Source organism: Tyto alba, unplaced genomic scaffold (assembly GCF_018691265.1).
Source record: "Tyto alba isolate M040663 unplaced genomic scaffold, T.alba_DEE_v4.0 Super-Scaffold_2, whole genome shotgun sequence".
Taxonomy (NCBI): Eukaryota; Metazoa; Chordata; class Aves; order Strigiformes; family Tytonidae; genus Tyto; species Tyto alba.
In genome coordinates, this window is record NW_024881282.1 from 50,733,432 (window position 1) to 50,750,688 (window position 17,257).

The 17,257-nt window shown below is 39.5% G+C and overlaps 1 protein-coding gene across 5 annotated transcripts in view; it reads left to right on the forward strand.

Moving 5' to 3' along the window:
- Nucleotides 1-17,257, forward strand: part of PTPRR (protein tyrosine phosphatase receptor type R) — a 154,212-nt gene that overhangs the window by 121,931 nt on the left and 15,024 nt on the right. For all 5 annotated transcript variants that reach the window (XM_032999847.2, XM_042792880.1, XM_032999844.2 and 2 more), the window contains 3 exons: nt 3,690-3,774; nt 10,631-10,710; nt 12,917-13,054. In XM_032999847.2, coding sequence (XP_032855738.2) covers nt 3,690-3,774; nt 10,631-10,710; nt 12,917-13,054 — 303 coding nt within the window. The remainder of the gene's footprint in view (nt 1-3,689; nt 3,775-10,630; nt 10,711-12,916; nt 13,055-17,257) is intronic.

Here is a 17,257-nt window from a genome sequence, read left to right on the forward strand (position 1 = left end):
GTTTTAAGATGAAGCTGTTGAACAGTGTCTGTTTAATATCTTCCTTGCTACAGATAATAGCTTTAGTAGGAACTTGAGGCATGCAAAGAACGCTGTATATAACCCTCACTGGTTCTGCTCACTCAGCTTGTTTTAACTAGCTAAAGAAATACAGTAAAACAGTCTTCTTGAGACTAAAATTATTAGTTCACATGAAAGCCTTCCAAGTGTGCAAAAAGTGGATAAATTTTCAAAGTTTTCAATGGAAAACTGAATCATGAGCAGATTTGGATTATTTTTAATTCTCTAATTAACATTTAAATTTTTGATTAACAATTAAAGGGGCATTAACTTTATCTTTTTTATTGTAAAAAATTGTAAGTTACCATCAAAATATTTTTCCATAATGTATATAAAAAAGAGCTATTATTCTTTTCTTTTTTTTTTTTTTTAATGATGACAAAAATGTTGACTACTTTCACTTGGGAGAATATACCTGATTTGCAAGGAGGAAGAAACATAAATTTCCCAGCATATACTTTAGTAGTCTGAGCTGCTACTATTCAAAAGACAGAATGTCTAAAGTTGGTGACAGAACAGAAAAATTAATTATTCCCAAAATACTGGAATGTCAGAAAATACAGTGCTGCATGGGAAAGTGCCAGATAGTTCGACCTATAAAATTTGGTTCTCATAAAAATAGAGGGATGGGTATAATGAATATCTGCCTGAATTTTCCTAAATTTTGCCACATTTTCTTGAATGCTTTCAGAGATCCAAATCATATCTTTTCGAGTGTATGAACAGTTGTAGCATTCAAAGGCTAATGTGAGCCAGAAGAGCTGTTATTAGAAGAGTATTGCCCAGAGAGGTGAAGTAGCCCATGGGCAAAGGCATATATGCATACGTATCTATAATTGCATGCATGCAACTGAGCACATGGATGTGTGCAGCTTATAAATTATTTGTAATTATTTAATTATATATAATAGGTATATATGTTTAATAATGAATTGATATATATATTGCCTACACAGATACAGATTTTATATTCTAATTTGCAAGTGTTCATGCTATTTGCAATCTGCTGGGCTTATTTTCCCCCACATTAGCAAGAACATTATCCCCACAATATCCTGATTTTTTTTCTGGAATAATCTCTTGCTTTTCACAGGCAGTTTCAGGATAAATGACTTGTCTGTGGCTGTGATCCACAGTGTATTGTCAGATTTCTGTTTGTGCCCTTGGCCCCACAAGTACTTACTACTGGGAGGAGCCCACTGACTAGAAACTGTTTACAGGATGTAAGTGATTAATATTATTAATTGACCTTGTTGGCCCGGAGAAATGCGTTTCTGTTCTCAACCCAGTGGCATTTCTGCATCTGTCAGTAATTTGCCAACTGATGAACTGTTCTAGAATTTCAGCAGACATGGAGAGGGAGACAGCCAGGCTGCTGGAAGAGCCGCACTGACCACCATCTCTTGTTGTGCAGGCAGAGGACTCTTCCTCACACATCTTTTTCCAGTCTCTGTAGATGACAGACATAGATCATATTAAACGCAGGCTTAACGTATCGCTCGCTCTCAGTTGGTGTCTAGTTCAGCAGGGGAACCTTTCAGAAGACATGCACTGGTGGTGCCAGAACCAGGGCAGCTCTGAGTCAGCCACTAGCCCATACTAGAGCCAGTTAGGACAATTTGGAGACCAAGGACCAAGTGAAGGAGTCTCACAGAGGTCACCACCAGGAGGGAGTGAAAGTCAGAGGTGGGTGTGAGGGAAGTGCGGGAGCTCATTTCGTGGTTCCACGGAGGAGGGGAAGGGGCATCAGAAGCAGGGGAGAGGTGACTTGTTTTGACTTGAAGGAATGGGGATGAGTTTTATGAAGGAATGGAGTCTTACAAGTGAGAAGATCCTGCGCATAGCACAGGCAATGTATGAATGACAGTACAGGGAGCTGAAAAGGGATCAGGTGAAGTAACTACAAGGAAGGTATATCTTAGTAGCATCACTTTGGCTGGCCTGAAATGAGAAGCAGCTAGCCATTCTTTTGAGAAGTCAGCTGAAGAGCATGGAAGAGATCAAGGAAGAAACTGAGTGAGGGAGAGAGGAAGAATAAAGAAGTTCCACTAAACACATGGGCATAAGTCAGAGAAGGTAGAAAAAACAAAAACCAACACAGAAGTTGCAGCCTCATGTAGTAAGATGTTCTGAAGTCAGGTTGGGAAGCAGAAAAAGATCACATTTTACTTAACTTGGCCTTCTCTTCTGCCAGAAAAATAAGAAGGTAGCTTCCCCTGCTTGGTGAACCCATGTAATGATCTCCTGTTGGGTTCCTCATCCCTGTTTATCTTAAAGTGTGCAGCAGCCAGTCATGCTGGGCAGGACCAGAGCTTGGGTCTGAAGGACTCTGGCCATGCATCTCACCTGTGCCAAAGTTCTGGGCAGGCCTGTGCCTGTGGAATTAGAAACCAGCTGATTATGGAGGAAAATCCTTAAGTAAATTTTCCAGTGGTGCAAGTCAAATAAGGTTTGCACTGGATAGGGTAGGAACATACCTTTGTGTCTCCTCATGTTCCTGTGTGTCTGTAAGAGGCAATCATTTAATATGACGCTGTCTCTTTGGATAAATGTCCCAGGCTAGCAATGAAGTTTCAAACATCTAGCAACGACTGTGCTTTTAAGTAGAAGTATTAATTTACTGAGGATCAAATTCCATCTTACCCTAAGATAATTTAAACACTAGTGGCCAAAATAATTCAGTAAAAAAATTAAGATTTTAGTCAACTAAAGCATTTTTTAATGTGGTTTTGCCATATTGTTTTGATAGGTAGAACATCCCCCACAATCAGGAAAAAAAAAAAAAAAAACACCTACATATTTCATCTTGCCATTTTCAAAGGGTTGTTTTTATTCAACTCTAAGAACAGTAACAACGTTTCAGGACCTCAAAATCAAAATTATTCTTCCCCCCCCCCCCCCCCCTTAGACTAAGTGAAACATTTTGTTCAATAAAAAATTGAACGATTTTCACTTTTCATGCTGACAAACAATTTGAAAAAAAATAAGTGGAACAGGAGTTTATAATTTGGAACTTCAAGCAAACTGTCACATTAGTTACTTGCACATCTTCATATTTAAAGAAGACAGTGCAGATCAGTCACTACAAGATCAAAATAGGAACCAAGAGAAATAGCTTCAATTTTTATTATGCTTTTGAGCCACTGAATGCAAAAGACTTAGGCACTTCATTATAGTAGTTTCTATAAAAAGCAAGTGAAGTCTTTGACTGACATTGTTAAGGGTTTTACACAAAATTAAAAAAAAAAAATGTTTGCCATATATTAATATTTAATTATTTTGAAAGTTCCTCCCCCAATTATGTAAAACGTTATGCTTTTTTGCTATAGTACTGCACTTCTCAATTCTACTTTTTTAGAACTATTGTGCATTTCAATCTCTTTCCTAATCCTGTAAAAACTTTGCTTTTAATAATTCATCAGAAGTGTTCCTTGGAAGTCACCCCTTCAAGATGCAGCTCCCTGTGTTTATTAAAGGAAGGGTGTTGACAGGCTTGAGGTGGGAACCACTTTTTTTCTTAATAACTTTGATGTCAAAAGACAGTTGTGTAACAGCAGATGGTCTTCTGGTGATAATTTCCTGCATGGCTCCTTTGGAAACACCAATCTGATTTAATTTCTTTTTTATAGGAAATACCAATGAATTTTGTGGATCCCAAAGAAATTGACATCCCGAGTCATGGAACTAAAAATCGCTATAAAACAATTTTGCCAAGTAAGTGAGTTAGCCCATGGTTTCCTCCTATGACATTTAATCCTGCTTTGAGAACGTATTGCTGTGAAAATCTAGCTGTCTCTATCTTGATCGTTGTGCACCTATTCCTAAGTGTATTTATAGTCTATGTAGAAAGATAACAGAAGCCCAGTGCTGTAGGACTGGCAAATGCAGAATTCTCACTGGATGCCCTGGTAGGTACACAACACACTTCGGCAGCATCCCAGTCACGTACTGAAATGCAGCCTGGGTGCATGCTGGTTTTCCCTGGAGGACAGCTCAGGCAGATGGATAGAGAGGGGTCTGCCATGTCTCACAGTATCTCCCCAGATCTGGAGGATGAGAGGACCGAGATTTGCCTCCATCACAGCCCACACTGTCTTCCAGTCACTGAATTCCCCCTGGTTGGGTCAAGGTCCTTGGGATCCTGTCCAACATTAAGTGGCCCAGACTAAAAAGAGCAGGTGTATCCTATCCTTTCGTGCAGTGGACTTCCATCTTTCTGAGTCCTCTGGTGGGTTTGTTTTTTTTTTTTTCTCTTCTCCATGTGCCAATTGGCTTTGTGGAAGCCTGTTTACATTAGTAAGAAAACCACTCTCATGCGGTGCTGCCTCATCGTCGCTGTAAACTTGTTACTACTTTGCTATACTGCTTCTGTATTTTCATTGGCCCAAATTCTTTATTTCTGACCAAGTAACAATTGCTTTGTCATAACTAGAGATGATTGAAAACTTTTCAGTGGAATAGTTTTCCTTCAAAATACACATTTCTCTGAAATGCCACTATTTTCATAACATTTATTGGGGGATAATGAGATATTCCATTCCTCTTTTATTAATCATTTTGTTTTGTGTTCAGTTTCAAAATAGTTTGCAGAGGTTTTAACATTGCACTAAATATAGACATAAATAGTTGAGTTTTTATAAATTTTGACATCACCAAAGGGAAAAAGTTCAGTGATTGAAAATGTTGGAGGACAACTCCCATGGAAAAATGTAAACACATCCCTTTTCTTAGGTTTGGAATGAAGAATACTTTTAAAATGACCACATATGCTGTTAACTAGAAATTTGTTTTCTAATCATCTCAGTAATATCCTCATAGGCCTATGTTATATGTTAGTCATGCAAATTCACACACTTTAAATGACAAGATTTCTCTCAGCAAGCCTGAATGCATTGCAATTTGTTCACATCATACAAAGGCCTTGCACTCAAATTGATAAAAACTGATGGTCTTCAGCCACTAGATTAGTTTCAGAAATGTGATACGTAGCTGGGAAAGAAACTCGTGTGGAGTCCTCACTTCCCTTCAGCCCCCAGTAAAACTTCCATTGTCCTCAAGGTTAGTTCATCTATTGGAACCAATAGCTGTGTGCATCTGAGTGCATTCAAGGAGTGTTGAAGGGAATTAAAGAAAGTAACTAACTGAAGGCAAGTTGTATACCAAATAATCAGAAAATTCAGCGTCCCTTAGGGTCTGGCCCAGTGTCAACAGGATGTACACGGAGGGTGAAACCCTGACCCCTTTGATGACAGCAGGACTTTTGCCATCAGCTGCAGCGGAGCCGGGATTTCACTAAGCCTCCCTCCACCTGACGGGCGGATTTTTGGAAGTTCTCCCTTCCCATAGCATCTCACACCTGAGCTGCCCAGCCACCACCAGCTTCGCCTTCAGCAACACCTTGCAAATGCAATGAGTCCCATTTCACTGCAACATGTGTTTTGAATCAGGACACGACAGCTGGGCCGTGGCTGATGCTGTTGAGCTTTGAGGATGAGCATGTCTTTGTGTTTTCACCTCCAGTTAGCCGGGACGTGCTGCTACCTCCACAGCACATTTTCAGTCCAAGCACACTGCCGGTGTGCACCACAGCTCCTCACTGACAGGCACTTCGTAACCGTCCTTGACAGAAATCAAAAGGTCTGTTGTGTGTTAGCACCAGGCTTTCTCAAAGAAGATATTTTGAGGATTGAGGCACATGCTCATAATAAATACTCGCACACCCCACACCCAGTCTGAGAGGGTTTGGAAACGATTTGAGTGATTAAATACAACAGCCTTCCTGGTTTCCTGCTCAGATGATATCAACCCGCTGCTTCATAGGCCTGCATCAGCTTTTCCATTCCCAGCGCTGGGTGCGTCTCCTGAATCGAGGCACCTGTGGTGACAAACGACCTTTGAGTTGATGGTTTATCTCTTAAAAATGCCCAGTCCTGCCATCTCCACCCTCTGCACTGTGGAGGATGTTCTAATTTTCTAAGAGATAATTCTGTGACAGAGTGCATGAGGGCAGGTTCATTTTAATAGATACTATCTAGCCAGACACACTCATGTGAAATTAACACCTAATGAAAATCATTCTATATGGAAAACTATAAAGTGCAGGAAATGTTACATTTTTATGAAAGATGTTTCAGTTGCAATGTAACATATCCAACGCTCTTATGCAAACACTAGGATGCCTCTTTAAGTTTTCTAAGTGTTAATTGCTTTATCATATACTGATACAACGAAAATGGGACAGTGTGGGATCAGAGGCAAGTGTCTAAACAGTTCCTTAACATCACTGTTTCTCCATCCTTCCTTCTGACTGTGACCCCAGGCACTGGTCCTGTTAAACCCCGCTCCATATCTTCAGCTGCATTCCCTCTGCCATCCACCTACAACATTTCTCACTCCATCTGAGCAGATTTACAGTCCTGCACACCGATTTCCCAGTCTCTCACCACAGCCATGTCCTTGTGGCAAACCATCAGCCCTGCTGCTCCCTCCTCATCCTCTTACTCCACATCTTCACCTTCACCTGCTTGTCGCCTGCAGCCCCCACTAATGTCCCTGCAGCAAGACCTCACCTTCAAAGCCCTGTATCTTTTTCCTTTCATATCTCACTTTTCCACCTCAAGCCAGAAGCAGAATTCCCGTGGTGCTTCAGAGCATGTGTGGGTTCTTGTTTACAAAGGAGAGAAGTGGCTTAACACTGTTCTGTGGGTGTCTTCATCTGTGCACCACATACAAGGTACCTGGATGTCATTCCTCATCCATCCCTTTCTGAAGAGTACCCTCAGGGCAAAAGCCTACATGAAAACACACATGGCAGAACAGCAGATTCACAGTAACATGAAGGCAGAAAACACTTGGTGGGTCAGAAGTGTATGTGAAGTGCATGTGCTAAAACTGGCTCTGGCACTCCAGCTAAAGATAAGGGGAAAGTTAAATTTAAATTGTATGAACAAAGCAGTTTATTATGCAAGTTTATAGACAGATGCTGGAAAACCATTCTTTTGATGTTGAGAATTTTCAGGCTCCCTTGCACTACAGTCCTGACCTACGAACAGTCATGTTTGCTCCAATTCTGCTCCCTAATGAAGGCAAATAGGATCACCAGCAGGCTTTCAAAGACTAAAGAAAAAAAAGCATGTTTACAAAGCAGAAGGAGAAAAACTGTTTAAACTTAGCAGAATTCAGCATGGGTTCATCAGAGCATTTTTGTATATCCATGTGAGTCGACAAAATGTGTCTTAGTTGTGGTCACCAGTATCATAATATCTATAGTATTTGTGAATAGCCAGTATTATAATAATTGATCTACGTTAGACTGGATAGTTAAAAATGTAAGTGGATATTAGGCAGACCTTATTTTCAGTAGATAAGAAAGATTCCCTTTGCATGAATGTAACTTCATTTTGTAATTCTGAAGCTTGTTTTAAAATGCAGGAACACTCACCATGATAAATCTGTTCGGTTTTCCACTGAGAAATCCTGAACTATATTGGAAGTGCCAGGAAATGATTCAGATGAGATTAAAAAATGATGCATAGTTTACAGGTGTTTTTTACATGAGGTGTTTTGAGGCAGTTCTATTATTTGCAAGTCTAATAGCCTGTTCCCCACCTGGCAGAGATTGGGAATGCAGTCTGGTATGATTCTTCCACGTTCTGCGTTACAACGTTTACCAAATAATACCAGTATCCATAATTCATTTATAGACTGCAAGCAAAACCAAGCAACGTAGAGGTGGATGAATTTCAAAATGTTTCAATATCTGAAAGATTTATGGTCTTTTGGGCTGCAGATGTGAGAGCACTCACACTCTGCCTCACAAAATTTTCATCTTCCTTTCCTGCTCACAAAACAGAAATACATTTAGGACAGCCCTTCTCACAGTATTTCAGTCCTACTGTTGGTAAGTCAACTAAGACTGGACTAGGAATAGCAAATGACTTATCTTGGAAATGATACAAATGCAAGCATACCCACGCCCTAAAAAATTCAGAGCATAGTAACAGTCAAAATGAAAGGAAAAAAACCTACCACAGCACATCATACCCACCGTACAACACATACAACCCTTGCAATGGGGCAGAGGTGTGGGTCTTCATGATGAAGTCGTTCATGGAGTGGACGAACTCCAGTATCAGTGGCAGTGGAAGAGGCTGTCCAGCAGTGTTATCATATAACCCAGGTTGTTCCGTGCACTGAGCAGTCTCAAAGGGGGAAGCTACAGCCCCTTTGACACCCTCCTAGTCCTCCAGACTAGTAAATTCATGTTAATATTAAGAGGAAGCTGCTTCTACTCTAATGGGAGATCTATTCCAGACTTCCTAGGTATGTGGAAGAAAACAGCAGTAATTTTGCCTCAGTCAAAACTGTAGGAGATATTTTTTATTAGTAATTGTAAGTGCTTAACAGCTCTGCTGCGTTTCAGGATGCTTTACAAACATTGATGAATTCAGCCTTGCAGCCACCATCTGTGTCTTCCTGCTGTAGCTTCAGACTCTCAGACTTTGCCATCTTTGAGGAAAAGATTATTACCTCCAAGGTATTTGTCATTCAGGAGGAAGCTAATTACTTCCATTTGTGTCTGATGATTGCTTAGTGGCTCTGGATCTTTAGCGGTGCTCAGGTTTTCCTCATTTCAGAGCTGAGTTTACAGCACTTACCTATCTCATAATTGATCAGAACTGTTAATTTATAAAAGATTCCCATTCTGAAGCAGTGTTTGTTTCGTTGATTGGAATTGGAAGGAGGTCTCAGAAATTGCTGAAACTGATTTAGCGGCTCCTTGGTAACAGGGATTTATCTCAAGACATGGTAATTAAACTGGATGTTGAGTCTGCTTGGGAGAGGTTTTTTAAGGTAGGGGTCAAGCTACAGCAGAATCAGAGGCATTGTGTGAGCTAGAGGAAGTGGGTGTTTTTTCAAGGCCACGTAGCCTGAGGCATTTGTGGAAATGGCTAATAATCACTCTGTGCTTGAAAAGGAATGAGAGGTTTCCTGTCCTCATATTGTTAAGGGGAAAAAAAAGCTCTAAGTGAAAAAGTTGGGAAAACTAGTACAAAGAGATTTTAACACAAGCTAATTAGGGTTCATGTGCTATTAAGAAGAGGACAAGATTTCCATGACCAGACTTTGAACTAGAAGTCATGCATTGATTTGCACATTTTAAGAAACATATTTTCAGAACTCCAGCCTGTGTTCTGCAAAGGCTCCGCTCCTGTCCAAGACACTCCTGTGACCTCCAGTGTGAAGAGGACATAAAGAATGTTTGGGATCATCCCTCCTCTTCCTTTGATTTGCAAAGGTTTTATCCTGTTCTTAGGAACAGGATGAAAAGTCACAAAGAAATCCAAAAGCAATTCTGAAAATACCAGGTTTTTGCTACAGCATACATACACCAATTATATATTTCTTGTGTAAACAACAGGGCCACATAAGAAAATAGTGTTTTCTTACCACTCTCCAGTTCAGTGTCCACGTATGTATCTTTGAATGCATTGCCTAGATTGCACTAAACAGAACAGCTATCCAGAGGCTATTTCCAAACCAATAGGTGTCTATATACTGTCAAAAAGCTGCTGATTCCATTTAATTATTTAAGAAAATTGCTAGAGGAAAATAATATTTTTTTCAGTAGAAATATTTCCATATCATTTTGTTAACAGTAGAATGTTTTTTTTCAGAAAAGGTGTGAAGAAAGTCAAAACATGCCCTAGACAGCCGCAACATAGGCACCTCACTCCTCTCCTCCTTACCCCTTTCTGTTACGTTGTGTAATTGAGAATTTACTGTCTTTCATTCCAAAAGGGTAATACATGGAGATCACATGGTTACAAACGAGTAAGCAAAAACTTACTTTCCAGGAGGGATTTAGTAACCCCCAGCTTTATACTCAACAGAACTGGTCCCCACTCCATTCTAGATTATACAAGACCGTGAAGGAGAGAGAAGCGTGAAGGAAAACGTTCGTGTATATTGGCATTATGTCTCCAGTCTAGTGTGCATGAATGGTCACAAATTGTGTCAGATGAGAACACAGGACTGAAGGGGAAGATATAGATTACCTAATTCACCTTACAGTGAACTTAAATTGGTATAAATACACATATCTGATTTCATGCCAAGCAGAGGGAGCTTTTCTTAATTTAAGTCCAGCTGTAGTCATTGGAACAATATAGCTTCAGGCAAAGATATCAAAGTTAAATCCAGAGGATTTGGTGTAATTGTCTATCATCATACAATAATATGACACAGGTTTCAGATACAGTCTAGGCAGGTCAGCTTGACACTCAACACAGGCAGACTAGACCTTTCTGAGCATTGCCTGGACCTGGTAGTGTTCCTTCAATGCCCACAGCTTGCTGAGACTTCTACAGAGCCCAGCACTGTGCAATATAAGTGTACTCTAGTTACATGTGATGATCCTTTATAGAGGGAAGAATTTGATGCATAATGCTTTAGTGCTTGACAACCCCAAGTAACAGTAGATTATTTTCTTCAACAAGTCTTTGATTCTTTATAGAAGTCTTCTAATTATGGGTTTTCTTTTCAATTTCCATCTTCTTTGTGCTCTTAGATCCTCTAAGCAGAGTGTATTTGAAACCAAAAAATCCATCTGACTCCTTGAGTACCTACATAAATGCTAACTACATTAGGGTAAGTAAATGTACACTCTTGTGGTTTTGAGACAATATTTGATTTTCCACGTGAATCACTGATTTTGTCAAGGTGTCACTCATTTTATTCCTACCCATCTTCACTGATAATTCTTAATCTTTTTGTCTACATTGGTGTGATAGATATAGTTTTATGAGCTGCTTGTAACAAAGACCACATAACCATCAACGTACTAAAATGGTTGCAGTAAGAAAAGAATTTATCACATAGTTTATAAAAAACATTAAGAAACACATGCATTACTATTTGTTTATTTCTGTATGTAGTGTTTAATATTGTTCTACTGCCTTATAGTAAGGAAAAGAGGGTTACCTCTTAACAGTGACAGACACCGGTATTTCAGTAAAGGGAAGATCAGAGTCAACAGCAATATAAGCTGCATGGTTGCTCATTGCAGTCATGTTATCCACAAACAAGTTCAATGGTGATTTTTTTTTTTTTTAGGCATAATTATATCAATTGGTAGTCCTGAAATCATCAGTTAAGTAATTAAATAAATACTGTAACAAATTTGTGAAAAGGATCATAAACATATGAGTTAAGCATACACATGTGCACAAGCATACACACTGTTTCACACTTTACTCCCTATACTGAATATTTACATGACACAAAGACTTTACCAGCATAAACCCTGTTGGAAAGCATTATTTTAAAGTGTTAGCAATGTTACGATCCTTGATCATGCACACACACACACACTGAGCTTTCTTTAACTCATGTCACAGCGTATGCTGAATAGACTACTAAGGGACTACTTCAGTCATGTTTTAGGAGTGTAGTCCTCTACCTGAAAAATGAAATATTTTGATTAGAGCTATGTGCCAGATCCTCAGCTGGAATAAATGTAATAGTGCAACTAAAATTTGGCCCCAGAGGTCTACAGTGGTGTTACTTGTTTAAATAACAGTACATGAATATATGCCTACCCATCCCCCATGCCCCTTACCCTGCCTCACTTTATATCCTGTACTTTCAGTGTTTTGTATGAAAGACATCATCATGTAACTAAGCAGAGCGGTTATCTTTGGAGAGCAACTTTTCCATCAGCCGGGCCGTGTTTTGAGTCCTCTGAAGCCTCCCTTTTCCCCGTACCACCACCCTTCAGGTCAACATATGATGATTTCTCCTGCTGCTAACACCAGTTAAACTGTCAGCAGGCACAGAAAAAATACAACCCAATAATGAAATTAAATTTCACATCCATGTATGCAATATGATTAGGCTTGCTGAGATCCTACCAGACCTGTCTTGGACAAAGTATGTTCAGGCAGATTGGTGAGCAGAAGGAGGACTGTTTATGCCAGCTGAGTATCTATCCCCTTGGTTTGTGAAATGAGAAACAGCTGCTGGGAAGAAAGGCACCCAAAAGGAAGACCCATGGTTAGAGGCTGCCACACCACCTCCAGCTGTTCTCCATTCACTCATCCCCTTCAGACATTGCCAGGCTCTCCTGATTTGCAGTACTGTTGGGCACTCTGTCACTGCACAAACTCACAGGTTCTCCTTCTCACCTGAAAAATAAGAAGGCAATCTCTTGTTCTTCCTATTTCTTCTGCATTTCCCTTTCCTCTGCTTCTCCACTGTTTGCCTGACCTTTCTTTGTCCTCCTATACACTTGTGTGTCTTGGGAGTCCCTGTACTGATATGCTGTCCCTCCTGTAAGGTCTCATAAAGGTACTTCTCCCTTAGCAAAGATGCATAGCAGAGCCTTTGACTCCACAAGCATTCATGTATTTTAAATCTTTTTTCATGTCATGAATCTTCATTGAAACCAGTTTTATAGTTCTCATTTTTGTTCTGTAGCTTGTAGACTGTAAACTGTCTTGTAAACACTGCAGCAATTTAAATCATGGATTAAAGTACCACTGGATGATGGAAAGCACCAACAAGTTGGAGAACAGAGTAAGCTAGAAGAAGCCAAGTAATCAGGGAAATCTTAGAGGGATTGATGGATTCTCAGGACCATTTCAGTCCATCAAATCAGTAGTTTCCAGAGGAAAAACTGTTCTACTGAAAAATTTCTCATCTGCTGTACTGTTAGTCATACCTGCTTTCAGTTCAAATATTATTTTTTTTTTTTTAATTCCAGATTCCTTTTTCTGCTCTTTTAGAACATTCATCTGCAATTTTGGTCAACCACATGAATTTAAAGTAAATGCTTTTGTATCTGTTTCTAAACCAGGGATATGGAGGTAAAGAGAAGGCTTTCATTGCAACGCAGGGGCCCATGATTAATACCGTGAATGACTTCTGGCAGATGGTTTGGCAAGAAGACAGCCCTGTCATTGTTATGATCACAAAGCTGAAAGAAAAAAATGAGGTATGATAACTCAGCCAAATTGAGAAATTATTCCTATGGCTGTGTACTAGAAAGAACCTTAGCAGATATGGAACGAAGCTAGCAGATAACCGGCTCTTAAATTGGTAATGGACAATGTGAAAAGTAATGTTGGGGTAGCCAGATACACCACCTTCAATTGCATAACAATCATAAGAGATGTATTATTTCTAGATCTGTCCTGTTGGGTTCACAGTTTTTTAAGAAACACCTTATTTATCTGTTGGTCACCTCTGTACTTGTTACTTTCTGGGATATAAAGAATAGATGGTTAGTGTTATGATTAGAGTTTTCCTGACTTGGTTGAAGTTTGCACTTTGCTGTATTGGCAGATTTTGAATCCATTCTAGATATTACAAATCTTCTGGACTATCCCAAAAATACAGTTTGGGCACCCAAATACCATGGAGGTACTTAGCCAGGATGAAAATACATGGTTCTTTACCTTAGTACCAGGTAGAGATGACAATTACATTTTAATCACCAATGGCCATCTAACTGACTGTTATATATTCTGGGACTTTTGGATCGATTCCCAACTACCTCTTTAATTTCTTTTTTTAGTATTCATGTTAATTGTTGCCAGGTTTTGTTTGATATTGTCAGAGTCCATATTTGTGACTGCCAGACATTAGAAACAAAAATCACTCTCCCATGCAGAGGCCCAACACAAAGCTCTGTTCTAGAATATTGAATGTTAAAGAAGTGGTTTAGAGGGCTTGTGTACAAGAAAGAAACAGACATAAAGGAGTTTGACTTTTTTCTTGAGTTCAAATTGCTACACTTGGTAGCAATTCTCAACTCCAGGCAAGTCTCAGCACCTTGCCAGGTAAGCACCAGGGCCATATTGTCCCTGCTCTACTCACACCTCTGCACTTCAAACTCAGATGCATGTGATGATAGAGAAACAGAGTTTATTCAGAAAAAGATCCCAATCTGAGTGATCAAGAGACCAGGAGCCTGAGTGTATTCCTAGGACTCAAACTCACTGCTCCATTTAAATGCAGACTCAGTAGACATACTCTTTTTTCTTCTGCCCTTCACCACTGCTTGGCTTTTTGTCATTGTGAGTTTGGGCTTCTAACATGAACTTAAAATCCAGTGGATGTTAAGAAAGCTGTGTATAAAAAATAGGTTGGTCCTGTAAAGTATCCCAAGATGTATTTCCAAACCAGGTGCCATTTTGCACTAGCCTGTTCAAACAACTGTCCAGAAGCCTATGTTAAGAAGTTTACTCCTGAAAACATCGAAAACTTACCTCAGCCTAACCGGCCAAAAGGGTAAGTATTTCACTGAGGAAATGCTGACTGTTTAAGCACTCACATCTGACACTGTGTGAGAAGAATGACTTGAAAGAAGTGTCCAGTGGTTTCCATCGTGTCAGGAAGCTCTGTGTTTACCTGAGTTGCGCAGGCTCTAGGCACTGGTGTTTATCCGCATTGTTGTGGCCTGGCAGTGGTAATTTCCTCCTAATAGAAAGGGTGGGGAATCTCAAATCATTCCCAGGCTATATAGAGAGGCTGTGTTTGCACAAGCTGTCCTGCCCTGTCTAGAAACCTTAGGAACTCTCCCACCGGCAGCGGGTTCCTTCTGAAACCTGTCTTGCTATTGAAAAGACGACAGCTTAGTTAGTGGCTATGCTCAGCATATTAACTTCACTGTTAAAAGTATTTGCTCTCTATAGAGGAGGCAAGAGCAGATGTTATTTAGCACAATAGCACTTGATATTTTTTCTTCTCTGTGGTCTGCTTTATTTCCATTATTTTCAGGGAAGTACATCTGCAATATACACACATACAAATTCCTTCATATTTAAAAACGTGTTCATCCACTCATCCACATTCATCCCTGCAAAAATAACCCCCCATACCCAAAACTTAGGTAGAGGCCCCATTCCTCAGTTGGTATAACATCAGTCAGCCTCCATTTGATCTATAATGTACTATAATATATAAAGTAACGTATAATGAGGGAGCTCTCAAATGAGAGACACATGAAAAGCCTTAATCTCAACAGTAAGTTAATTTATTTAGCATAAGTAAAATTATTTGGAACATTAGTGTCCTAGTTCAATACACTGATGTGATGAATTTTCAGTAACAATGGGATTTGTGTGAAATGATTATAGACAAAGGTATCTATAGAGTTACTTTCTTCCATGATATGAAAAAAAAGGTTAAGACTTGCTGTGGTAACAGTTTTTGTAAGATGGATGAAAATACAATATGAAAGTAGAGTGCTGAGCAAAATATTCATTTCAGCTGTGTGAAAAAAATGTGGAGCATTAAATTATTCGATTTTCTTCCTTTTTCATTTTGAAGTCTGATAAAAAAAAAGGAGATTGATTTGTAAGCATGAATAATGCTGAAGGAACTACGAGTGCTGTGAGTATTTTTAGCAGAATGTATAAAACCTGTCGTCAACACTACACAATGTCTGAACAGATTGGAAATCTGTCTGTGCAAGGAGAGTGCTCAGCAAAGAAGCTTCTGCCTGAATAAATAACGAGAAACTTGGAATTCTAGGCTATAATTTTAGGGTTAATATGAGGGAAAACACATCTCATCTAGTGATCTAGGTACCCACCCTGGTCACCGAAGAGCACTAGTCACCTCCAGAGGGTAATCCATCCCACTCTAAGAGAATGAGATAAATCACCCACTGAAGATGCTCATCTCTAATTCTCTAGTAATATTTTAGGACATGATCTTACAAAGCTTTATCCACAAGGCACATATAAACTTTGTATATATTACTGAGTTTAGTCAAGACAACTGAGCAGTGGAAGTTAGACAAGTATGTGGAGTGTAATAATTTTATACTTTATATAATTTTATAGGGAAGTTTATAGACTTTTGTTGTATCGGTTGTTTTTCATAGGTATGCTGTGCTATCCATAGTTAATATGCATTTAGTTTGCCTTCAAAACTTACTAGCAACATTACTTGTTAACCGGGAAACATATTTTGGGAAGCATAAATAAAGATTACTGTGCAGCATTCTGCAAGAAGAAAGGACTAATACTGACAGATGCATTAAACAATGCGTGTTTATTCAACTCAGATAATGTAAATCTTGTCAGTAATTATCTAGGACAATCTTATTAACTTACTGTTTAAAGCTCATAGGATTTTTCATGTAACATTTTTTCCCTCAGTTGGTCTATAGGCATGTTTATCTACACATAGCAAACGAGATTTTGGAATTTGGAAATCCTACCTTTTACAGAATTCACATAAGCCTCTTTGAAGATTACTTATTAGTTAAGTTGAGTATTGCTACTATAGATGTGTCTTAGGTTTTGGAAAAACTTAAGAAGATTTGGTCCTAACTTTGAGGATTTTAGTATACAGAGGCAAATCCTGCAATCCCTCTTAAAGTATACCTCTCATGCGTGAGTTAGCAGTGACAGTAAATAGAGGGCAGGAGTGAAAAAGGATTCTGGAATTGAAGCTTTGTTGCAATTATTTGTTACTGTTGTGTGTTGGCCTGGTTATTGGGACATTTAATGTGTAAATTTGTTAGCATAGCTTTATGGAAAAATAAACAAGAAGTGGAGCTGAAGTAAAGCAACTCCACAAATATTTGAGAATTGTTAAACTAATTGTGCTCAGGGTTCAAATCCAGGGAAATAAAGCAGGTAAATAACACGTCAGCTGAGAGAGCCTTCCTCCATTCAGCAGAACTGTGGGGCCCGGCTGCAACAGGAGCATTTCTGGCAAGTTGAAAAAGCCTGTGCTCCTGAGCACAGACCAACCATGTCAGACAGCGGGTGCCAGTCCCAGTCCGAGGCAGGGCCAGATCCTACTCAGTTATGGAGACCCACCTCAGGAGTGGTCCCACGAAGCCTGGCAGCCGGCGGGCGTGGGATGGGGCGCACAAGGAGATGGGACGGGGGATGGAGGCTAAGCCTGCAGCCCTGCCACAGGGGGAAGGGCAAAGGCTGAAATCAATTAAAGGTCATGCAAGATACTTTTTCTTGTATAAACTTCCTGTTCAGGTCAGGGAATGTTGATTTAAAAAAAAAAAAAATGGTGAGGCACCAGATCAGAAGTAAGTAATCTTTTATTAGCAAAAGCTAATGAATCTGAGAGGGGAATTTGAAAGATGGCAGGAACGTGAGATTTTCCACATGAAAGTAAGAAGATTCCCAGGATTTTGGCTGCCATGCAACATAGTTAGGAT